Source organism: Sinohyriopsis cumingii, chromosome 1 (assembly GCF_028554795.1).
Source record: "Sinohyriopsis cumingii isolate HCF-2022 chromosome 1, ASM2855479v2, whole genome shotgun sequence".
NCBI lineage: Eukaryota > Metazoa > Mollusca > Bivalvia > Unionida > Unionidae > Sinohyriopsis > Sinohyriopsis cumingii.
The window spans coordinates 189,132,553-189,159,302 of NC_142961.1; the positions used below are offsets into that span (position 1 = coordinate 189,132,553).

At 36.0% G+C, this 26,750-nt stretch overlaps 1 protein-coding gene across 1 annotated transcript in view; it reads right to left on the minus strand.

Moving 5' to 3' along the window:
* Positions 1 to 26,750, minus strand: part of LOC149808560 (C-type lectin lectoxin-Lio3-like) — a 55,195-nt gene that overhangs the window by 18,091 nt on the left and 10,354 nt on the right. The window contains exon 2 of the mRNA XM_089950895.1: positions 25,854 to 26,036. Within this exon, the coding sequence (XP_089807021.1) occupies positions 25,854 to 26,036 (183 nt within the window). The remainder of the gene's footprint in view (positions 1 to 25,853; positions 26,037 to 26,750) is intronic.

Below are 26,750 nucleotides of genomic sequence, written 5' to 3' on the forward strand. Positions count from 1 at the left end.
TTGTGAAAGGTTACTTTAGACAACTAGTGAGAGGTTACTTTAGACAATTGCTGCAAGGTTACTTTAGACAATTGGTGAAAGGTTACTTTAGACAATTGCTGAAAGGTTACTTTAGACAAGTGGTGAAAGGTTACTTTAGAAAATTGGTGAAACGTTACTTTAGACAACTGGTGAAAGGTTTCTTTAGACAATTGGTGAGAGGTTACTTTAGAAAATTGGTGAAAGGTTAATTTAGACAATTGGTGAAAGGTTACATTAGACAAGTGGTGAAAGGTTACTTTAGACAATTGGTGAGAGGTTACTTTAGACAATTGGTGAGAGGTTACATTAGACAAGTGGTGAAAGGTTACTTTAGACAATTGGTGAGAGGTTACTTTAGACAATTGGTGAAAGGTTACTTTAGACAATCGGTGAGAGGTTACTTTAGACAATTGGTGAGAAGCTACTTTAGACAATTGGTGAAAGGTTACTTTAGACATCTGGTGAGAAGCTACTTTAGACAATTGGTGAGAGGTTACTTTAGACAATTGGTGAAAGGTTACTTTAGACAATTGGTGAGAGGTTACTTTAGACAATTGGTGAGAGGTTACTTTAGACAATTGGTGAAAGGTTTCTTTAGACAATTGGTGAGAGCTTACTTTGGACAATTGGTGAGAGTTTACTGGTGAAAGGTTACCTTAGATGAGAGGTTACTTTAGACAATTGGTGAAAGGTTACTTTAGACAATTGGTGAAAGGTTACTTTAGAGAATTGGTGCGAGGTTACTTTAGACAATTGGTGAGAAGCTACTTTAGACAATTCCTGAGAGGTTACCTTAGACAATTGGTGAAAGGTTACTTTAGACAATTGGTGAGAGGTTACTTTAGACAAGTGGTGAAAGGTTACTTTAGAGAATTGGTGAAAGGTTACTTTAGACAATTGGTGCGAGGTTACTTTAGACAATTGGTGAGAAGCTACTTGAGACAATTGGTGAAAGGTTACTTTAGACAATTGGTGATAGGTTACTTTAGACAAGTGGTGCGAGGTTACTTTAGACAATTGGTGAGAAGCTACTTGAGACAATTGGTGAAAGGTTACTTTAGACAATTGGTGAGAGGTTACCTTAGACAATTGGTGAAAGGTTACTTTAGACAATTGGTGAGAGGTTACTTTAGACAATTGGTGAGAGGTTACTTTAGACAATTGGTGAGAGGTTACTTTAGACAATTGGTGATAGGTTACTTTAGACAATTGGTGAAAGGTTACTTTAGACAATTGGTGAAAGGTTTACTTTAGACAACTTGTGAGAGGTTACTTTAGACAGTTGGTGAAAGGTTACTTTAGACAATTGGTGAGAGGTTACTTTAGACAATTGCTGAAAGGTTACTTTAGACAAGTGGTGAAAGGTTACTTTAGAAAATTGGTGAAAGATTACTTTAGACAACTAGTGAGAGGTTACTTTAGACAATTGCAGCAAGGTTACTTTAGACAATTGGTGAGAGGTTACTTTAGACAATTGGTGAGAGGTTACTTTAGACAATTGGTGATAGGTTACTTTAGACAATTGATGAAAGGTTACTTTAGACAACTGGTGAGAGGTTACTTTAGACAATTGGTGAGATATTAATTTAGACAACTGGTGAGAGGTTACTTTAGACAATTGGTGAGAGGTTAATTTAGACAATTGGTGAGAGGTTACTTAGACAATTGGTGAGATATTACTTTAGACATTTGGTGAAAGGTTACTTGAGACAATTGGTGAAAAGTTACTTTAGACAATTGGTGCGAGGTTACTTTAGACAATTGATGAGAAGCTACTTTAGACAATTGGTGATAGGTTACTTTAGACAATTGGTGAGAGGTTACTTTAGACAATTGGTGATAGGTTACTTGAGACAATTGCTGAAAGGTTACTTTAGACAATTGGTGCGAGGTTACTTTAGACAATTGGTGAGAAGCTACTTTAGACAATTGGTGAGAGGTTACCTTAGACAATTGGTGAGAGGTTACTTTAGACAATTGGTGAGAGGTTACTTTGGACAATTGGTGATAGGTTACTTTAGACAATTGGTGAAAGGTTACTTTAGACAGTTGGTGAAAGGTTTACTTTAGACAACTGGTGAGAGGTTACTTTAGACAATTGGTGAAATGTTACTTTAGACAATTGGTGAAAGGTTACTTTAGACAATTGCTGAAAGGTTACTTTAGACAAGTGGTGAAAGGTTACTTTAGAAAATTTGTGAAAGGTTACTTTAGACAACTAGTGAGAGGTTACTTTAGACAATTGCAGCAAGGTTACTTTAGACAATTGGTGAAAGGTTGCTTTAGACAATTGCTGAAAGGTTACTTTAGACAAGTGGTGAAAGGTTACTTTAGAAAATTGGTGAAAGGTTACTTTAGACAACTGGTGAGAGGTTACTTTAGACAATTGGTGAAAGGTTACTTTAGACAATTGGTGAAAGGTTACTTTAGACAATTGGTGAGAGGTTACTTTAGACAATTGGTGAAAGGTTAATTTAGACAATTGGTGAAAGGTTACATTAGACAAGTGGTGAAAGGTTGCTTTAGAAAATTGGTGAAAGGTTGCTTTAGACAAGTGGTGAAAGGTTACTTTAGACAATTGGTGAGAGGTTACTTTAGACAATTGGTGAGAGGTTACATTAGACAAGTGGTGAAAGGTTACTTTAGACAATTGGTGAGAGGTTACTTTAGACAATTGGTGAAAGGTTACTTTAGACAATCGGTGAGAGGTTACTTTAGACAATTGGTGAGAAGCTACTTTAGACAATTGGTGAAAGGTTACTTTAGACAACTGGTGAGAAGCTACTTTAGACAATTGGTGAGAGGTTACTTTAGACAATTGGTGAAAGGTTACTTTAGACAATCGGTGAGAGGTTACTTTAGACAATTGGTGAGAGGTTACTTTAGACAATTGGTGAAAGGTTACTTTAGACAATTGGTGAGAGCTTACTTTAGACAATTGGTGAGAGGTTACTGGTGAAAGGTTACCTTAGATGAGAGGTTACGTTAGACAATTGGTGAAACGTTACTTTAGACAATTGGTGAGAGGTTACTTTAGACAAGTGGTGAAAGGTTACTTTAGACAATTGGTGATAGGTTACTTTAGACAATTGGTGAAAGGTTACATTAGACAAGTGGTGAAAGGTTACTTTAGACAATTGCTGAAAGGTTACTTTAGACAATTGGTGAAAGGTTACGTTAGACAATTGCTGAAAGGTTACTTTAGACAATTGGTGCGAGGTTACTTTAGACAATTGGTGAGAAGCTACTTTAGACAATTGGTGCGAGGTTACTTTAGACAATTGGTGAGAAGCTACTTGAGACAATTGGTGAAAGGTTACTTTAGACAATTGGTGAGAGGTTACTTTAGACAATTGGTGATAGGTTACTTTAGACAATTGCTGAAAGGTTACTTTAGACAATTGGTGACAGGTTACTTTAGACAATTGGTGATAGGTTACTTTAGACAATTGGTGAAAGGTTACTTTAGACAAGTGGTGAAAGGTTACTTTAGACAATTGCTGAAAGGTTACTTTAGACAAGTGGTGAAAGGTTACTTTAGAAATTGGTGAAAGGTTACTTTAGACAACTGGTGAGAGGTTACTTTAGACAATTGTTGAGATGTTACTTTAGACAATTGGTGAGAGGTTACTTTAGACAATTGCTGAAAGGTTACTTTAGACAATTAGTGAGAGGTTACTTTAGACAATTGGTGAAAGGTTACTTTAGACAAGTGGTGAAAGGTTACTTTAGACAATTGGTGAGAGGTTACTTTAGACAATTGGTGAAAGGTTACTTTAGACAATTGGTGCGAGGTTACTTTAGACAATTGGTGAAAGGTTACTTTAGACAATTGGTGAAAGGTTACATTAGACAAGTGGTGAAAGGTTACTTTAGACAATTGGTGAAAGGTTACTTTAGACAAGTGGTGAAAGGTTACTTTAGAAAATTGGTGAAAGGTTACTTTAGACAACTAGTGAGAGGTTACTTTAGACAATTGGTGCAAGGTTACTTTAGACAATTGGTGACAGGTTACTTTAGACAATAGGTGATAGGTTACTTTAGAGAATTGATGAAAGGTTACTTTAGACAACTGGTGAGAGGTTACTTTAGACAATTGGTGAGAGGTTAATTTAGACAATTGGTGAGAGGTTACTTAGACAATTGGTGAGATGTTACTTTAGACATTTGGTGAAAGGTTACTTGAGACAATTGGTGAAAGGTTACTTTAGACAATTGGTGAAAGGTTACTTTAGACAATTGGTGCGAGGTTACTTTAGACAATTGATGAGAAGCTACTTTAGACAATTGGTGATAAGTTACTTTAGACAATTGGTGAGAGGTTACTTTAGATAATTGGTGAGAGGTTACTTTAGACAATTGGTGATAGGTTACTTTAGACAATTGGTGAAAGGTAACTTTAGACAAGTGGTGAAAGGTTACTTTAGACAATTGGTGAAAGGTTACTTTAGACAACTGGTGAGAGGTTACTTTAGACAATTGGTGAGAGGTTACTTTAGACAAGTGGTGAAAGGTTACTTTAGACAATTGGTGATAGGTTACTTTAGACAATTGCTGAAGGGTTACTTTAGACAATTGGTGAAATGTTACTTTAGACAATTGGTGAAAGGTTACTTTAGACAATTGCTGAAAGGTTACTTTAGACAAGTGGTGAAAGGTTACTTTAGAAAATTTGTGAAAGGTTACTTTAGACAACTAGTGAGAGGTTACTTTAGACAATTGCTGCAAGGTTACTTTAGACAATTGGTGAAAGGTTACTTTAGACAATTGCTGAAAGGTTACTTTAGACAAGTGGTGAAAGGTTACTTTAGAAAATTGGTGAAACGTTACTTTAGACAACTGGTGAAAGGTTTCTTTAGACAATTGGTGAGAGGTTACTTTAGAAAATTGGTGAAAGGTTAATTTAGACAATTGGTGAAAGGTTACATTAGACAAGTGGTGAAAGGTTACTTTAGACAATTGGTGAGAGGTTACTTTAGACAATTGGTGAGAGGTTACATTAGACAAGTGGTGAAAGGTTACTTTAGACAATTGGTGAGAGGTTACTTTAGACAATTGGTGAAAGGTTACTTTAGACAATCGGTGAGAGGTTACTTTAGACAATTGGTGAGAAGCTACTTTAGACAATTGGTGAAAGGTTACTTTAGACATCTGGTGAGAAGCTACTTTAGACAATTGGTGAGAGGTTACTTTAGACAATTGGTGAAAGGTTACTTTAGACAATTGGTGAGAGGTTACTTTAGACAACTGGTGAGAGGTTACTTTAGACAATTGGTGAAAGGTTACTTTAGACAATTGGTGAGAGCTTACTTTAGACAATTGGTGAGAGTTTACTGGTGAAAGGTTACCTTAGATGAGAGGTTACTTTAGACAATTGGTGAAAGGTTACTTTAGACAATTGGTGAAAGGTTACTTTAGACAATTGGTGCGAGGTTACTTTAGACAATTGGTGAGAAGCTACTTTAGACAATTGGTGAGAGGTTACCTTAGACAATTGGTGAAAGGTTACTTTAGACAATTGGTGAGAGGTTACTTTAGACAAGTGGTGAAAGGTTACTTTAGAGAATTGGTGAAAGGTTACTTTAGACAATTGGTGCGAGGTTACTTTAGACAATTGGTGAGAAGCTACTTGAGACAATTGGTGAAAGGTTACTTTAGACAATTGGTGATAGGTTACTTTAGACAAGTGGTGCGAGGTTACTTTAGACAATTGGTGAGAAGCTACTTGAGACAATTGGTGAAAGGTTACTTTAGACAATTGGTGAGAGGTTACCTTAGACAATTGGTGAAAGGTTACTTTAGACAATTGGTGAGAGGTTACTTTAGACAATTGGTGAGAGGTTACTTTAGACAATTGGTGAGAGGTTACTTTAGACAATTGGTGATAGGTTACTTTAGACAATTGGTGAAAGGTTACTTTAGACAATTGGTGAAAGGTTTACTTTAGACAACTTGTGAGAGGTTACTTTAGACAGTTGGTGAAAGGTTACTTTAGACAATTGGTGAGAGGTTACTTTAGACAATTGCTGAAAGGTTACTTTAGACAAGTGGTGAAAGGTTACTTTAGAAAATTGGTGAAAGATTACTTTAGACAACTAGTGAGAGGTTACTTTAGACAATTGCAGCAAGGTTACTTTAGACAATTGGTGAGAGGTTACTTTAGACAATTGGTGAGAGGTTACTTTAGACAATTGGTGATAGGTTACTTTAGACAATTGATGAAAGGTTACTTTAGACAACTGGTGAGAGGTTACTTTAGACAATTGGTGAGATATTAATTTAGACAATTGGTGAGAGGTTACTTAGACAATTGGTGAGAGGTTACTTTAGACAATTGGTGAAAGGTTACTTTAGACAATTGGTGAAAGGTTACTTTAGACAATTGGTGCGAGGTTACCTTAGACAATTGGTGAGAAGCTACTTTAGACAATCGGTGAAAGGTTACTTTAGACAATTGGTGAGAGGTTACTTTAGACAAGTGGTGAAAGGTTACTTTAGACAATTGGTGATAGGTTACTTTAGACAATTGGTGAAAGGTTACATTAGACAAGTGGTGAAAGGTTACTTTAGACAATTGCTGAAAGGTTACTTTAGACAATTGGTGAAAGGTTACTTTAGACAATTGCTGAAAGGTTACTTTAGACAATTGGTGCGAGGTTACTTTAGACAATTGGTGAGAAGCTACTTGAGACAATTGGTGAAAGGTTACTTTAGACAATTGGTGAGAGGTTACTTTAGACAATTGGTGATAGGTTACTTTAGACAATTGCTGAAAGGTTACTTTAGACAATTGGTGACAGGTTACTTTAGACAATTGGTGATAGGTTACTTTAGACAATTGGTGAAAGGTTACTTTAGACAAGTGGTGAAAGGTTACTTTAGACAATTGCTGAAAGGTTACTTTAGACAAGTGGTGAAAGGTTACTTTAGAAAATTGGTGAAAGGTTACTTTAGACAACTGGTGAGATGTTACTTTAGACAATTGGTGAGATGTTACTTTAGACAATTGGTGAGAGGTTACTCTAGACAATTGGTGTAAGGTTATTTTAGACAATTAGTGAGAGGTTACTTTAGACAATTGGTGAAAGGTTACTTTAGACAAGTGGTGAGAGGTTACTTTAGACAATTGGTGAAAGGTTACTTTAGACAATTGGTGAAAGGTTATATTAGAGAAGTGGTGAAAGGTTACTTTAGACAATTGCTGAAAGGTTACTTTAGACAAGTGGTGAAAGGTTACTTTAGAAAATTGGTGAAAGGTTACTTTAGACAACTAGTGAGAGGTTACTTTAGACAATTGGTGCAAGGTTACTTTAGACAATTGGTGAGAGGTTACTTTAGACAATTGGTGATAGGTTACTTTAGACAATTGATGAAAGGTTACTTTAGACAACTGGTGAGAGGTTTCTTTAGACAATTGGTGAGAGGTTAATTTAGACAATTGGTGAGAGGTTACTTAGACAATTGGTGAGATGTTACTTTAGACATTTGGTGAAAGGTTACTTTAGACAATTGGTGAAAGGTTACTTTAGACAATTGGTGCGAGGTTACTTTAGACAATTGGTGAGAAGCTACTTTAGACAATTGGTGATAGGTTACTTTAGACAATTGGTGAGAGGTTACTTTAGATAATTGGTGAGAGGTTAGTTTACACAATTGGTGATAGGTTACTTTAGAGAATTGGTGAAAGGTTACTTTAGACAATTGGTGCGAGGTTACTTTAGACAATTGGTGAGAAGCTACTTGAGACAATTGGTGAAAGGTTACTTTAGACAATTGGTGATAGGTTACTTTAGACAAGTGGTGCGAGGTTACTTTAGACAATTGGTGAGAAGCTACTTGAGACAATTGGTGAAAGGTTACTTTAGACAATTGGTGAGAGGTTACCTTAGACAATTGGTGAAAGGTTACTTTAGACAATTGGTGAGAGGTTACTTTAGACAATTGGTGAGAGGTTACTTTAGACAATTGGTGAGAGGTTACTTTAGACAATTGGTGATAGGTTACTTTAGACAATTGGTGAAAGGTTACTTTAGACAATTGGTGAAAGGTTTACCTTAGACAACTGGTGAGAGGTTACTTTAGACAGTTGGTGAAAGGTTACTTTAGACAATTGGTGAGAGGTTACTTTAGACAATTGCTGAAAGGTTACTTTAGACAAGTGGTGAAAGGTTACTTTAGAAAATTGGTGAAAGATTACTTTAGACAACTAGTGAGAGGTTACTTTAGACAATTGCAGCAAGGTTACTTTAGACAATTGGTGAGAGGTTACTTTAGACAATTGGTGATAGGTTACTTTAGACAATTGGTGAGAGGTTACTTTAGATAATTGGTGAGAGGTTAGTTTACACAATTGGTGAAAGGTTACTTTAGACAATTGGTGAAAGGTTACTTTAGACAAGTGGTGAAAGGTTACTTTAGACAATTGGTGAAAGGTTACATTAGACAACTGGTGAGAGGTTACTTTAGACAATTGGTGAGAAGTTACTTTAGACAAGTGGTGAAAGGTTACTTTAGACAATTGGTGATAGGTTACTTTAGACAATTGCTGAAAGGTTACTTTAGACAATTGGTGCGAGGTTACTTTAGACAATTGGTGAGAAGCTACTTTAGACAATTGGTGAGAGGTTACCTTAGACAATTGGTGAGAGGTTACTTTAGACAATTTGTGAGAGGTTACTTTAGACAATTGGTGAGAGGTTACTTTAGACAATTGGTGAGAGGTTACTTTGGACAATTGGTGATAGGTTACTTTAGACAATTGGTGAAAGGTTACTTTAGACAATTGGTGAAAGGTTTACTTTAGACAACTGGTGAGAGGTTACTTTAGACAATTGGTGAAATGTTACTTTAGACAATTGGTGAAAGGTTACTTTAGACAATTGCTGAAAGGTTACTTTAGACAAGTGGTGAAAGGTTACTTTAGAAAATTTGTGAAAGGTTACTTTAGACAACTAGTGAGAGGTTACTTTAGACAATTGCAGCAAGGTTACTTTAGACAATTGGTGAAAGGTTACTTTAGACAATTGGTGAGAGGTTACTTTAGACAATTGGTGATAGGTTACTTTAGACAATTGATGAAAGGTTACTTTAGACAGCTGGTGACAGGTTGCTTTAGACAATTAGTGAGAGGTTACTTAGACAATTGGTGAGAGGTTACTTTAGACAATTGGTGAAAGGTTACTTTAGACAATTGGTGAAAGGTTACTTTAGACAATTGGTGAGAAGCTACTTTAGACAATTGGTGAAAGGTTACTTTAGACAATTGGTGAAAGGTTACTTTAAACAATTGGTGAGAGGTTACTTTAGGCAAGAGGTGAGAGGTTACTATAGGCAATTGGTGAAAGGTTACTTTAGACAATTGGTGAGAGGTTAATTTAGACAATTGGTGAAAGGTTACTTTAGACAATTGGTGATAGGTTACTTTAGACAATTGGTGAAAGGTTACATTAGACAAGTGGTGAAAGGTTACTTTAGACAATTGCTGAAAGGTTACTTTAGACAAGTGGTGAAAGGTTACTTTAGAAAATTGGTGAAAGGTTACTTTAGACAACTGGTGAGAGGTTACTTTAGACAATTGGTGAGAGGTTACTTTAGAGAATTGGTGAGAGGTTACTTTAGACAATTGGTGAAAGGTTACTTTAGACAATTGGTGAGTAGTTACTTTAGACAATTGGTGAAAGGTTAATTTAGACAATTGGTGAAAGGTTACATTAGACAAGTGGTGAAAGGTTACTTTAGAAAATTGGTGAAAGGTTACTTTAGACAAGTGGTGAAAGGTTACTTTAGACAATTGGTGAGAGGTTACTTTAGACAATTGGTGAGAGGTTACTTTAGACAATTGGTGAGAGGTTTCTTTAGACAATTGGTGAAAGGTTACTTTAGACAATCGGTGAGAGGTTACTTTAGACAATTGGTGAAAGGTTACTTTAGACAATTGGTGAGAGGTTACTTTAGACAATTGGTGAGAGGTTACTTTAGACAATTGGTGAAAGGTTACTTTAGACAATTGGTGAGAGGTTACTTTAGACAATTGGTGAAAGGTTACTTTAGACAATTGGCGAGAGCTTACTTTAGACAATTGGTGAGAGGTTACTGGTGAAAGGTTACCTTAGATGAGAGGTTACTTTAGACAATTGGTGAAAGGTTACTTTAGACAATTGGTGAAAGGTTACATTAGACAAGTGGTGAAAGGTTACTTTAGACAATTGGTGAAAGGTTACTTTAGACAAGTGGTGAAAGGTTACTTTAGAAAATTGGTGAAAGGTTACTTTAGACAACTAGTGAGAGGTTACTTTAGACAATTGGTGCAAGGTTACTTTAGACAATTGGTGACAGGTTACTTTAGACAATAGGTGATAGGTTACTTTAGAGAATTGATGAAAGGTTACTTTAGACAACTGGTGAGAGGTTACTTTAGACAATTGGTGAGAGGTTAATTTAGACAATTGGTGAGAGGTTACTTAGACAATTGGTGAGATGTTACTTTAGACATTTGGTGAAAGGTTACTTGAGACAATTGGTGAAAGGTTACTTTAGACAATTGGTGAAAGGTTACTTTAGACAATTGGTGCGAGGTTACTTTAGACAATTGATGAGAAGCTACTTTAGACAATTGGTGATAAGTTACTTTAGACAATTGGTGAGAGGTTACTTTAGATAATTGGTGAGAGGTTACTTTAGACAATTGGTGATAGGTTACTTTAGACAATTGGTGAAAGGTAACTTTAGACAAGTGGTGAAAGGTTACTTTAGACAATTGGTGAAAGGTTACTTTAGACAACTGGTGAGAGGTTACTTTAGACAATTGGTGAGAGGTTACTTTAGACAAGTGGTGAAAGGTTACTTTAGACAATTGGTGATAGGTTACTTTAGACAATTGCTGAAGGGTTACTTTAGACAATTGGTGAAATGTTACTTTAGACAATTGGTGAAAGGTTACTTTAGACAATTGCTGAAAGGTTACTTTAGACAAGTGGTGAAAGGTTACTTTAGAAAATTTGTGAAAGGTTACTTTAGACAACTAGTGAGAGGTTACTTTAGACAATTGCTGCAAGGTTACTTTAGACAATTGGTGAAAGGTTACTTTAGACAATTGCTGAAAGGTTACTTTAGACAAGTGGTGAAAGGTTACTTTAGAAAATTGGTGAAACGTTACTTTAGACAACTGGTGAAAGGTTTCTTTAGACAATTGGTGAGAGGTTACTTTAGAAAATTGGTGAAAGGTTAATTTAGACAATTGGTGAAAGGTTACATTAGACAAGTGGTGAAAGGTTACTTTAGACAATTGGTGAGAGGTTACTTTAGACAATTGGTGAGAGGTTACATTAGACAAGTGGTGAAAGGTTACTTTAGACAATTGGTGAGAGGTTACTTTAGACAATTGGTGAAAGGTTACTTTAGACAATCGGTGAGAGGTTACTTTAGACAATTGGTGAGAAGCTACTTTAGACAATTGGTGAAAGGTTACTTTAGACATCTGGTGAGAAGCTACTTTAGACAATTGGTGAGAGGTTACTTTAGACAATTGGTGAAAGGTTACTTTAGACAATTGGTGAGAGGTTACTTTAGACAATTGGTGAGAGGTTACTTTAGACAATTGGTGAAAGGTTACTTTAGACAATTGGTGAGAGCTTACTTTAGACAATTGGTGAGAGTTTACTGGTGAAAGGTTACCTTAGATGAGAGGTTACTTTAGACAATTGGTGAAAGGTTACTTTAGACAATTGGTGAAAGGTTACTTTAGACAATTGGTGCGAGGTTACTTTAGACAATTGGTGAGAAGCTACTTTAGACAATTGGTGAGAGGTTACCTTAGACAATTGGTGAAAGGTTACTTTAGACAATTGGTGAGAGGTTACTTTAGACAAGTGGTGAAAGGTTACTTTAGAGAATTGGTGAAAGGTTACTTTAGACAATTGGTGCGAGGTTACTTTAGACAATTGGTGAGAAGCTACTTGAGACAATTGGTGAAAGGTTACTTTAGACAATTGGTGATAGGTTACTTTAGACAAGTGGTGCGAGGTTACTTTAGACAATTGGTGAGAAGCTACTTGAGACAATTGGTGAAAGGTTACTTTAGACAATTGGTGAGAGGTTACCTTAGACAATTGGTGAAAGGTTACTTTAGACAATTGGTGAGAGGTTACTTTAGACAATTGGTGAGAGGTTACTTTAGACAATTGGTGATAGGTTACTTTAGACAATTGGTGAAAGGTTACTTTAGACAATTGGTGAAAGGTTTACTTTAGACAACTTGTGAGAGGTTACTTTAGACAGTTGGTGAAAGGTTACTTTAGACAATTGGTGAGAGGTTACTTTAGACAATTGCTGAAAGGTTACTTTAGACAAGTGGTGAAAGGTTACTTTAGAAAATTGGTGAAAGATTACTTTAGACAACTAGTGAGAGGTTACTTTAGACAATTGCAGCAAGGTTACTTTAGACAATTGGTGAGAGGTTACTTTAGACAATTGGTGAGAGGTTACTTTAGACAATTGGTGATAGGTTACTTTAGACAATTGATGAAAGGTTACTTTAGACAACTGGTGAGAGGTTACTTTAGACAATTGGTGAGATATTAATTTAGACAATTGGTGAGAGGTTACTTAGACAATTGGTGAGAGGTTACTTTAGACAATTGGTGAAAGGTTACTTTAGACAATTGGTGAAAGGTTACTTTAGACAATTGGTGCGAGGTTACCTTAGACAATTGGTGAGAAGCTACTTTAGACAATCGGTGAAAGGTTACTTTAGACAATTGGTGAGAGGTTACTTTAGACAAGTGGTGAAAGGTTACTTTAGACAATTGGTGATAGGTTACTTTAGACAATTGGTGAAAGGTTACATTAGACAAGTGGTGAAAGGTTACTTTAGACAATTGCTGAAAGGTTACTTTAGACAATTGGTGAAAGGTTACTTTAGACAATTGCTGAAAGGTTACTTTAGACAATTGGTGCGAGGTTACTTTAGACAATTGGTGAGAAGCTACTTGAGACAATTGGTGAAAGGTTACTTTAGACAATTGGTGAGAGGTTACTTTAGACAATTGGTGATAGGTTACTTTAGACAATTGCTGAAAGGTTACTTTAGACAATTGGTGACAGGTTACTTTAGACAATTGGTGATAGGTTACTTTAGACAATTGGTGAAAGGTTACTTTAGACAAGTGGTGAAAGGTTACTTTAGACAATTGCTGAAAGGTTACTTTAGACAAGTGGTGAAAGGTTACTTTAGAAAATTGGTGAAAGGTTACTTTAGACAACTGGTGAGATGTTACTTTAGACAATTGGTGAGATGTTACTTTAGACAATTGGTGAGAGGTTACTCTAGACAATTGGTGTAAGGTTACTTTAGACAATCAGTGAGAGGTTACTTTAGACAATTGGTGAAAGGTTACTTTAGACAAGTGGTGAGAGGTTACTTTAGACAATTGGTGAAAGGTTACTTTAGACATTTGGTGAAAGGTTATATTAGAGAAGTGGTGAAAGGTTACTTTAGACAATTGCTGAAAGGTTACTTTAGACAAGTGGTGAAAGGTTACTTTAGAAAATTGGTGAAAGGTTACTTTAGACAACTAGTGAGAGGTTACTTTAGACAATTGGTGCAAGGTTACTTTAGACAATTGGTGAGAGGTTACTTTAGACAATTGGTGATAGGTTACTTTAGACAATTGATGAAAGGTTACTTTAGACAACTGGTGAGAGGTTTCTTTAGACAATTGGTGAGAGGTTAATTTAGACAATTGGTGAGAGGTTACTTAGACAATTGGTGAGATGTTACTTTAGACATTTGGTGAAAGGTTACTTTAGACAATTGGTGAAAGGTTACTTTAGACAATTGGTGCGAGGTTACTTTAGACAATTGGTGAGAAGCTACTTTAGACAATTGGTGATAGGTTACTTTAGACAATTGGTGAGAGGTTACTTTAGATAATTGGTGAGAGGTTAGTTTACACAATTGGTGATAGGTTACTTTAGAGAATTGGTGAAAGGTTACTTTAGACAATTGGTGCGAGGTTACTTTAGACAATTGGTGAGAAGCTACTTGAGACAATTGGTGAAAGGTTACTTTAGACAATTGGTGATAGGTTACTTTAGACAAGTGGTGCGAGGTTACTTTAGACAATTGGTGAGAAGCTACTTGAGACAATTGGTGAAAGGTTACTTTAGACAATTGGTGAGAGGTTACCTTAGACAATTGGTGAAAGGTTACTTTAGACAATTGGTGAGAGGTTACTTTAGACAATTGGTGAGAGGTTACTTTAGACAATTGGTGAGAGGTTACTTTAGACAATTGGTGATAGGTTACTTTAGACAATTGGTGAAAGGTTACTTTAGACAATTGGTGAAAGGTTTACTTTAGACAACTGGTGAGAGGTTACTTTAGACAGTTGGTGAAAGGTTACTTTAGACAATTGGTGAGAGGTTACTTTAGACAATTGCTGAAAGGTTACTTTAGACAAGTGGTGAAAGGTTACTTTAGAAAATTGGTGAAAGATTACTTTAGACAACTAGTGAGAGGTTACTTTAGACAATTGCAGCAAGGTTACTTTAGACAATTGGTGAGAGGTTACTTTAGACAATTGGTGATAGGTTACTTTAGACAATTGGTGAGAGGTTACTTTAGATAATTGGTGAGAGGTTAGTTTACACAATTGGTGAAAGGTTACTTTAGACAATTGGTGAAAGGTTACTTTAGACAAGTGGTGAAAGGTTACTTTAGACAATTGGTGAAAGGTTACTTTAGACAACTGGTGAGAGGTTACTTTAGACAATTGGTGAGAAGTTACTTTAGACAAGTGGTGAAAGGTTACTTTAGACAATTGGTGATAGGTTACTTTAGACAATTGCTGAAAGGTTACTTTAGACAATTGGTGCGAGGTTACTTTAGACAATTGGTGAGAAGCTACTTTAGACAATTGGTGAGAGGTTACCTTAGACAATTGGTGAGAGGTTACTTTAGACAATTTGTGAGAGGTTACTTTAGACAATTGGTGAGAGGTTACTTTAGACAATTGGTGAGAGGTTACTTTGGACAATTGGTGATAGGTTACTTTAGACAATTGGTGAAAGGTTACTTTAGACAATTGGTGAAAGGTTTACTTTAGACAACTGGTGAGAGGTTACTTTAGACAATTGGTGAAATGTTACTTTAGACAATTGGTGAAAGGTTACTTTAGACAATTGCTGAAAGGTTACTTTAGACAAGTGGTGAAAGGTTACTTTAGAAAATTTGTGAAAGGTTACTTTAGACAACTAGTGAGAGGTTACTTTAGACAATTGCAGCAAGGTTACTTTAGACAATTGGTGAAAGGTTACTTTAGACAATTGGTGAGAGGTTACTTTAGACAATTGGTGATAGGTTACTTTAGACAATTGATGAAAGGTTACTTTAGACAGCTGGTGACAGGTTGCTTTAGACAATTAGTGAGAGGTTACTTAGACAATTGGTGAGAGGTTACTTTAGACAATTGGTGAAAGGTTACTTTAGACAATTGGTGAAAGGTTACTTTACACAATTGGTGAGAAGCTACTTTAGACAATTGGTGAAAGGTTACTTTAGACAATTGGTGAAAGGTTACTTTAAACAATTGGTGAGAGGTTACTTTAGGCAAGAGGTGAGAGGTTACTATAGGCAATTGGTGAAAGGTTACTTTAGACAATTGGTGAGAGGTTAATTTAGACAATTGGTGAAAGGTTACTTTAGACAATTGGTGATAGGTTACTTTAGACAATTGGTGAAAGGTTACATTAGACAAGTGGTGAAAGGTTACTTTAGACAATTGCTGAAAGGTTACTTTAGACAAGTGGTGAAAGGTTACTTTAGAAAATTGGTGAAAGGTTACTTTAGACAACTGGTGAGAGGTTACTTTAGACAATTGGTGAGAGGTTACTTTAGAGAATTGGTGAGAGGTTACTTTAGACAATTGGTGAAAGGTTACTTTAGACAATTGGTGAGTAGTTACTTTAGACAATTGGTGAAAGGTTAATTTAGACAATTGGTGAAAGGTTACATTAGACAAGTGGTGAAAGGTTACTTTAGAAAATTGGTGAAAGGTTACTTTAGACAAGTGGAGAAAGGTTACTTTAGACAATTGGTGAGAGGTTACTTTAGACAATTGGTGAGAGGTTACTTTAGACAATTGGTGAGAGGTTTCTTTAGACAATTGGTGAAAGGTTACTTTAGACAATCGGTGAGAGGTTACTTTAGACAATTGGTGAAAGGTTACTTTAGACAATTGGTGAGAGGTTACTTTAGACAATTGGTGAGAGGTTACTTTAGACAATTGGTGAAAGGTTACTTTAGACAATTGGTGAGAGGTTACTTTAGACAATTGGTGAAAGGTTACTTTAGACAATTGGCGAGAGCTTACTTTAGACAATTGGTGAGAGGTTACTGGTGAAAGGTTACCTTAGATGAGAGGTTACTTTAGACAATTGGTGAAAGGTTACTTTAGACAATTGGTGAAAGGTTACTTTAGACAATTGGTGCGAGGTTACTTTAGACAATTGGTGAGAAGCTACTTTAGACAATTGGTGAGAGGTTACCTTATACAATTGGTGAAAGGTTACTTTAGACAATTGGTGAGAGGTTACTTTAGACAAGTGGTGAAAGGTTACTTTAGAGAATTGGTGAAAGGTTACTTTAGACAATTGGTGCGAGGTTACTTTAGACAATTGGTGAGAAGCTACTTGAGACAATTGGTGAAAGGTTACTTTAGACAATTGGTGATAGGTTACTTTAGACAAGTGGTGCGAGGTTGCTTTAGAGAATTGGTGAGAAGCTACTTGAGACAATTGGTGAAAGGTTACTTTAGACAATTGGTGAGAGGTTACTTTAGAGAATTGGTGATAGGTTACTTTAGACAATTGGTGAAAGGTTACTTTAGACAATTGGTGAAAGTTTTACTTTAGACAACTGGTGAGAGGTTACTTTAGACAATTGGTGAAAGGTTACTTTAGACAATTGGTGAGAGATTACTTTAGACAATTGCTGAAAGGTTACTTTAGACAAGTGGTGAAAGGTTACTTTAGAAAATTGGTGAAAGGTTACTTTAGACAACTAGTGAGAGGTTACTTTAGACAATTGCAGCAAGGTTACTTTAGACAATTGGTGAGAGGTTACTTTAGACAATTGGTGAGAGGTTACTTTAGACAATTGGTGATAGGTTACTTTAGACAATTGATGAAAGGTTACTTTAGACAACTGGTGAGAGGTTACTTTAGACAATTGGTGAGATATTAATTTAGACAATTGGTGAGAGGTTACTTAGACAATTGGTGAGAGGTTACTTTAGACAATTGGTGAAAGGTTACTTTAGACAATTGGTGAAAGGTTACTTTAGACAATTGGTGCGAGGTTACCTTAGACAATTGGTGAGAAGCTACTTTAGACAATCGGTGAAAGGTTACTTTAGACAATTGGTGAGAGGTTACTTTAGACAAGTGGTGAAAGGTTACTTTAGACAATTGGTGATAGGTTACTTTAGACAATTGGTGAAAGGTTACATTAGACAAGTGGTGAAAGGTTACTTTAGACAATTGCTGAAAGGTTACTTTAGACAATTGGTGAAAGGTTACTTTAGACAATTGCTGAAAGGTTACTTTAGACAATTGGTGCGAGGTTACTTTAGACAATTGGTGAGAAGCTACTTGAGACAATTGGTGAAAGGTTACTTTAGACAATTGGTGAGAGGTTACTTTAGACAATTGGTGAGAGGTTACTTTAGACAATTGCTGAAAGGTTACTTTAGACAATTGGTGACAGGTTACTTTAGACAATTGGTGATAGGTTACTTTAGACAATTGGTGAAAGGTTACTTTAGACAAGTGGTGAAAGGTTACTTTAGACAATTGCTGAAAGGTTACTTTAGACAAGTGGTGAAAGGTTACTTTAGAAAATTGGTGAAAGGTTACTTTAGACAACTGGTGAGATGTTACTTTAGACAATTGGTGAGATGTTACTTTAGACAATTGGTGAGAGGTTACTCTAGACAATTGGTGTAAGGTTACTTTAGACAATTAGTGAGAGGTTACTTTAGACAATTGGTGAAAGGTTACTTTAGACAAGTGGTGAGAGGTTACTTTAGACAATTGGTGAAAGGTTACTTTAGACAATTGGTGAAAGGTTATATTAGAGAAGTGGTGAAAGGTTACTTTAGACAATTGCTGAAAGGTTACTTTAGACAAGTGGTGAAAGGTTACTTTAGAAAATTGGTGAAAGGTTACTTTAGACAACTAGTGAGAGGTTACTTTAGACAATTGGTGCAAGGTTACTTTAGACAATTGGTGAGAGGTTACTTTAGACAATTGGTGATAGGTTACTTTAGACAATTGATGAAAGGTTACTTTAGACAACTGGTGAGAGGTTTCTTTAGACAATTGGTGAGAGGTTAATTTAGACAATTGGTGAGAGGTTACTTAGACAATTGGTGAGATGTTACTTTAGACATTTGGTGAAAGGTTACTTTAGACAATTGGTGAAAGGTTACTTTAGACAATTGGTGCGAGGTTACTTTAGACAATTGGTGAGAAGCTACTTTAGACAATTGGTGATAGGTTACTTTAGACAATTGGTGAGAGGTTACTTTAGATAATTGGTGAGAGGTTAGTTTACACAATTGGTGATAGGTTACTTTAGAGAATTGGTGAAAGGTTACTTTAGACAATTGGTGCGAGGTTACTTTAGACAATTGGTGAGAAGCTACTTGAGACAATTGGTGAAAGGTTACTTTAGACAATTGGTGATAGGTTACTTTAGACAAGTGGTGCGAGGTTACTTTAGACAATTGGTGAGAAGCTACTTGAGACAATTGGTGAAAGGTTAATTTAGACAATTGGTGAGAGGTTACCTTAGACAATTGGTGAAAGGTTACTTTAGACAATTGGTGAGAGGTTACTTTAGACAATTGGTGAGAGGTTACTTTAGACAATTGGTGAGAGGTTACTTTAGACAATTGGTGATAGGTTACTTTAGACAATTGGTGAAAGGTTACTTTAGACAATTGGTGAAAGGTTTACTTTAGACAACTGGTGAGAGGTTACTTTAGACAGTTGGTGAAAGGTTACTTTAGACAATTGGTGAGAGGTTACTTTAGACAATTGCTGAAAGGTTACTTTAGACAAGTGGTGAAAGGTTACTTTAGAAAATTGGTGAAAGATTACTTTAGACAACTAGTGAGAGGTTACTTTAGACAATTGCAGCAAGGTTACTTTAGACAATTGGTGAGAGGTTACTTTAGACAATTGGTGATAGGTTACGTTAGACAATTGGTGAGAGGTTACTTTAGATAATTGGTGAGAGGTTAGTTTACACAATTGGTGAAAGGTTACTTTAGACAATTGGTGAAAGGTTACTTTAGACAAGTGGTGAAAGGTTACTTTAGACAATTGGTGAAAGGTTACTTTAGACAACTGGTGAGAGGTTACTTTAGACAATTGGTGAGAAGTTACTTTAGACAAGTGGTGAAAGGTTACTTTAGACAATTGGTGATAGGTTACTTTAGACAATTGCTGAAAGGTTACTTTAGACAATTGGTGCGAGGTTACTTTAGACAATTGGTGAGAAGCTACTTTAGAGAATTGGTGAGAGGTTACCTTAGACAATTGGTGAGAGGTTACTTTAGACAATTTGTGAGAGGTTACTTTAGACAATTGGTGAGAGGTTACTTTAGACAATTGGTGAGAGGTTACTTTGGACAATTGGTGATAGGTTACTTTAGACAATTGGTGAAAGGTTACTTTAGACAATTGGTGAAAGGTTTACTTTAGACAACTGGTGAGAGGTTACTTTAGACAATTGGTGAAATGTTACTTTAGACAATTGGTGAAAGGTTACTTTAGACAATTGCTGAAAGGTTACTTTAGACAAGTGGTGAAAGGTTACTTTAGAAAATTTGTGAAAGGTTACTTTAGACAACTAGTGAGAGGTTACTTTAGACAATTGCAGCAAGGTTACTTTAGACAATTGGTGAAAGGTTACTTTAGACAATTGGTGAGAGGTTACTTTAGACAATTGGTGATAGGTTACTTTAGACAATTGATGAAAGGTTACTTTAGACAGCTGGTGACAGGTTGCTTTAGACAATTAGTGAGAGGTTACTTAGACAATTGGTGAGAGGTTACTTTAGACAATTGGTGAAAGGTTACTTTAGACAATTGGTGAAAGGTTACTTTAGACAATTGGTGAGAAGCTACTTTAGACAATTGGTGAAAGGTTACTTTAGACAATTGGTGAAAGGTTACTTTAAACAATTGGTGAGAGGTTACTTTAGGCAAGAGGTGAGAGGTTACTATAGGCAATTGGTGAAAGGTTACTTTAGACAATTGGTGAGAGGTTAATTTAGACAATTGGTGAAAGGTTACTTTAGACAGTTGGTGATAGGTTACTTTAGACAATTGGTGAAAGGTTACATTAGACAAGTGGTGAAAGGTTACTTTAGACAATTGCTGAAAGGTTACTTTAGACAAGTGGTGAAAGGTTACTTTAGAAAATTGGTGAAAGGTTACTTTAGACAACTGGTGAGAGGTTACTTTAGACAATTGGTGAGAGGTTACTTTAGAGAATTGGTGAGAGGTTACTTTAGACAATTGGTGAAAGGTTACTTTAGACAATTGGTGAGTAGTTACTTTAGACAATTGGTGAAAGGTTAATTTAGACAATTGGTGAAAGGTTACATTAGACAAGTGGTGAAAGGTTACTTTAGAAAATTGGTGAAAGGTTACTTTAGACAAGTGGTGAAAGGTTACTTTAGACAATTGGTGAGAGGTTACTTTAGACAATTGGTGAGAGGTTACTTTAGACAATTGGTGAGAGGTTTCTTTAGACAATTGGTGAAAGGTTACTTTAGACAATCGGTGAGAGGTTACTTTAGACAATTGGTGAAAGGTTACTTTAGACAATTGGTGAGAGGTTACTTTAGACAATTGGTGAGAGGTTACTTTAGACAATTGGTGAAAGGTTACTTTAGACAATTGGTGAGAGGTTACTTTAGACAATTGGTGAAAGGTTACTTTAGACAATTGGTGAGAGCTTACTTTAGACAATTGGTGAGAGGTTACTGGTGAAAGGTTACCTTAGATGAGAGGTTACTTTAGACAATTGGTGAAAGGTTAATTTAGACAATTGGTGAAAGGTTACATTAGACAAGTGGTGAAAGGTTACTTTAGAAAATTGGTGAAAGGTTACTTTAGACAAGTGGTGAAAGGTTACTTTAGACAATTGGTGAGAGGTTACTTTAGACAATTGGTGAGAGGTTACTTTAGACAATTGGTGAGAGGTTTCTTTAGACAATTGGTGAAAGGTTACTTTAGACAATCGGTGAGAGGTTACTTTAGACAATTGGTGAAAGGTTACTTTAGACAATTGGTGAGAGGTTACTTTAGACAATTGGTGAGAGGTTACTTTAGACAATTGGTGAAAGGTTACTTTAGACAATTGGTGAGAGGTTACTTTAGACAATTGGTGAAAGGTTACTTTAGACAATTGGTGAGAGCTTACTTTAGACAATTGGTGAGAGGTTACTGGTGAAAGGTTACCTTAGATGAGAGGTTACTTTAGACAATTGGTGAAAGGTTACTTTAGACAATTGGTGAAAGGTTACTTTAGACAATTGGTGCGAGGTTACTTTAGACAATTGGTGAGAAGCTACTTTAGACAATTGGTGAGAGGTTACCTTATACAATTGGTGAAAGGTTACTTTAGACAATTGGTGAGAGGTTACTTTAGACAAGTGGTGAAAGGTTACTTTAGAGAATTGGTGAAAGGTTACTTTAGACAATTGGTGCGAGGTTACTTTAGACAATTGGTGAGAAGCTACTTGAGACAATTGGTGAAAGGTTACTTTAGACAATTGGTGATAGGTTACTTTAGACAAGTGGTGCGAGGTTGCTTTAGAGAATTGGTGAGAAGCTACTTGAGACAATTGGTGAAAGGTTACTTTAGACAATTGGTGAGAGGTTACCTTAGACAATTGGTGAAAGGTTACTTTAGACAATTGGTGAGAGGTTACTTTAGACAATTGGTGAGAGGTTACTTTAGACAATTGGTGAGAGGTTACTTTAGACAATTGGTGATAGGTTACTTTAGACAATTGGTGAAAGGTTACTTTAGACAATTGGTGAAAGTTTTACTTTAGACAACTGGTGAGAGGTTACTTTAGACAATTGGTGAAAGGTTACTTTAGACAATTGGTGAGAGGTTACTTTAGACAATTGCTGAAAGGTTACTTTAGACAAGTGGTGAAAGGTTACTTTAGAAAATTGGTGAAAGGTTACTTTAGACAACTAGTGAGAGGTTACTTTAGACAATTGCAGCAAGGTTACTTTAGACAATTGGTGAGAGGTTACTTTAGACAATTGGTGAGAGGTTACTTTAGACAATTGGTGATAGGTTACTTTAGACAATTGACGAAAGGTTACTTTAGACAACTGGTGAGAGGTTACTTTAGACAATTGGTGAGATATTAATTTAGACAATTGGTGAGAGGTTACTTAGACAATTGGTGAGAGGTTACTTTAGACAATTGGTGAAAGGTTACTTTAGACAATTGGTGAAAGGTTACTTTAGACAATTGGTGCGAGGTTACTTTAGACAATTGGTGAGAAGCTACTTTAGACAATCGGTGAAAGGTTACTTTAGACAATTGGTGAGAGGTTACTTTAGACAAGTGGTGAAAGGTTACTTTAGACAATTGGTGATAGGTTACTTTAGACAATTGGTGAAAGGTTACATTAGACAAGTGGTGAAAGGTTACTTTAGACAATTGCTGAAAGGTTACTTTAGACAATTGCTGAAAGGTTACTTTAGACAATTGCTGAAAGGTTACTTTAGACAATTGGTGCGAGGTTACTTTAGACAATTATGAGAAGCTACTTTAGACAATTGGTGAGAGGTTACTTTAGACAATTGGTGAGAGGTTACTTTAGACAAGTGGTGAAAGGTTACTTTAGACAATTGGTGAAAGGTTACTTTATACAATTGGTGCGAGGTTACTTTAGACGATTGGTGAGAAGCTACTTGAGACAATTGGTGAAAGGTTACTTTATACAATTGGTGAGAGGTTACTTTAGACAATTGGTGATAGGTTACTTTAGACAATTGGTGAAAGGTTACTTTAGACAATTGGTGAGAGGTTACTTTAGACAATTGGTGATAGGTTACTTTAGACAATTGGTGAAAGGTTACTTTAGACAAGTGGTGAAAGGTTACTTTAGACAATTGCTGAAAGGTTACTTTAGACAAGTGGTGAAAGGTTACTTTAGAAAATTGGTGAAAGGTTACTTTAGACAACTGGTGAGAGGTTACTTTAGACAATTGGTGAGATGTTACTTTAGACAATTGGTGAGAGGTTACTTTAGACAATTGGTGTAAGGTTACTTTAGACAATTAGTGAGAGGTTACTTTAGACAATTGGTGAAAGGTTACTTTAGACAAGTGGTGAAAGGTTACTTTAGACAATTGGTGAAAGGTTACTTTAGACAATTGGTGAGAGGTTACTTTAGACAATTGGTGAAAGGTTACTTTAGACAATTGGTGAAAGGTTACATTAGACAAGTGGTGAAAGGTTACTTTAGAAAATTGCTGAAAGGTTACTTTAGACAAGTGGTGAAAGGTTACTTTAGAAAATTGGTGAAAGGTTACTTTAGACAACTAGTGAGAGGTTACTTTAGACAATTGGTGCAAGGTTACTTTAGACAATTGGTGAGAGGTTACTTTAGACAATTGGTGATAGGTTACTTTAGACAATTGATGAAAGGTTACTTTAGACAACTGGTGAGAGGTTACTTTAGACAATTGGTGAGAGGTTAATTTAGACAATTGGTGAGAGGTTCCTTAGACAATTGGTGGGATGTTACTTTAGACATTTGGTGAAAGGTTACTTTAGACAATTGGTGAAAGGTTACTTTAGACAATTGGTGCGAGGTTACTTTAGACAATTGGTGAGAAGCTACTTTAGACAATTGGTGATAGGTTACTTTAGACAATTGGTGAGAGGTTACTTTAGATAATTGGTGAGAGGTTACTTTAGACAATTGGTGATAGGTTACTTTAGACAATTGGTGAAAGGTTACTTTAGACAAGTGGTGAAAGGTTACTTTAGACAATTGGTGAAAGGTTACTTTAGACAACTGGTGAGAGGTTACTTTAGACAATTGGTGAGAGGTTACTTTAGACAATTGGTGAAAGGTTACTTTAGACAATTGGTGCGAGGTTACTTTGGACAATTGGTGAGAAGCTACTTTAGACAATTGGTGAGATGTTACTTTAGACAATTGGTGAAAGGTTACTTTAGAAAATTGGTGAAAGGTTACTTTAGACAATTGGTGAAAGGTTACTTTAGACAAGTGGTGAGAGGTTACTTTAGACAATTGGTGAGAGGTTACTTTAGACAATTGGTGAGGAGTTACTTTAGACAATTGGTGTGAGGTTACTTTAGACAATTGGTGAGAAGCTACTTTAGACAATTGGTGAGAGGTTACTGTAAACAATTGGTGAGAGGTTACTTTAGACAATTGGTGAAATGTTACTTTAGACAATTGGTGAAAGGTTACTTTTTCCCATACTTGTTGACCCATACATGGGGTTAGATATTAAACTAAAAGTTGCACAAGAAAATGCACAGAGACCTTTTTAAAAATAAATTTTTAGTGTTTTGAGATTGCTTGGACCAATAGTTATGCAACAATGTAGTTCGTTGGCTTTTGTGGGTTTTTTTCCATAAAGGTTACATTATGAAACATTTCATGAACGATCATTCTTGAGAAATTAAAACGTCAAATGTTCAAATTTCCCATGAATAGCGATTCATGATGTTTCGCTTACGTGGTGATATTAGTGCTGGTTGGTGACTGTGACTGCCGGATGATGATACGTTAATGTAATCAAACATGACTTTTAGATATCTTACAGTTAAATAGTAAATATGTAATATGAAACATAGCTCTAGATAGATTACAGTTCAATAGTAAAGTATGTAATCAAACAGCGTGTGGATATCAATTGGTTCAAATCAAACAGCCTTTGTGCGTGTGGATAGCAATTCGTTCAAATCAAACAGCCTTTGTGCATGTGGATAGCAATTCGTTCAAATCAAACAGCCTTTGTGCATGTGGATAGCAATTCGTTCAAATCTAACAGCCTTTTGGGCGTGTGGATAGCAATTCGTTCAAATCTACGGTTGATAATAACGCACGATTGACCAAATTGATAATCATTGATATGTTGTTTGTTTGAAGGCTTCTTCGCCACTTTTAAAACATCACTGGCTATTTCATGTCGATCAGATGGGAGCTATATTTTTTCACAAGGATATACCAAGGCACCCGACCCTGGCTGGCCTTGACGGGTATCGAATCTTCGAATTTTTGTATTATGAATCCGACACTCTCCCAGCTGAGCTACCGTGGCTCCAAAATTGTGATACATTCTATTATTGGATAGAGACAGTATATAATTTACTACGCATATCAAAGTTGATATAGCTAAATTTTGGTCCTAATGTCAGGAAGAGAGTAAACGAGCGATACAGTCGTGCTCAGCTACTGTAGCATGACATATTGTATCAAAGTAGTTTTTCTTTTTGTCTTTTCTTTTGGAAATAAATTTTGTCGGTTTGAATCCAAGCCTTTGTCTTTTTACTGAACATATCCGTATTCATTTTGTGATACTGGGTCTCAAATATGGAGGTAGCTTCATGCTATATAACACTAATTAGACACAGGTCTCTCTTATGAACTTCTTTTCATTATGCTTATCGTGTGACATTGTTTGGGTTGGGGAAGGCGGCCGCTTACATTTCATTATTGTTCAAATGAGTTTAATGCGTAATCTTTACCGGTGATTCCAAAGAGCAGTTCTTGTAGATAGGCTCTCTTCTGCTGTGTGTCGACCATCATTAAATAGCCACCTTCATTAGCACATGTGTTATTGGCGTCAGAGATGTTCATGTGGTCTAAATGGACTTTAATGCACAACTGCAAAGAGCGCACATACGAATAGTCACGCCTGTCGCATGCCGCTGCAGAAAGAAAAAGGTGAAAGTTGATCAACAGTAAAAGCTATTATTATTATTATTATTATTATCATTATTATTCTTGTTGTTGTTGTTGTTGTTACTATTGTTGTTCATGTTTCTCAAGTATGCTCTACCTCAAAACACCCCATTACACAATCTGGGATCAAAACTAGTAGTGTTTTTCTGAGCGTTTTAGATTTTGAGAACTGGGATAAGCCAACTCTTTCTATACCCCATGATTTTACTACTTTTACCTTGATCGTCAAACGTGAGTGAATTAAACAAACATAAGAAATAATTATGTCAACAACAAGCCAATATCTGCTATATCAACACGCTGCCACGTGCGTTGCAGCGAACTGAGGCTAGCTGCTGTGATTGGCATTGGTTGACTAAGGTGGGCCCTGGTGAGATGCACTTTACTTTAATGATCTTTTTTTCTGTGAAGTAAACATTTTATAGTTTACCAGTGGGGCACCAAGGAATAGTCAAATTAGAGCATATCCTGAGTAAGTATTACGAAGTAAATATTTCACAGCGTATCAGTGGTACTAAGTATCCGACAGCCATGGAATAGTAACAACATTTACTCGGTTTTTACTGTCTGCAAATCAGTAAACAGTTGGTTTTCAATATCCACCAGCACCATTTCGAAGCCAGCAATGCTAATTATTGTATCCTCGATAAGCATTGAGTAGAGTTTATTAATTGTACGGA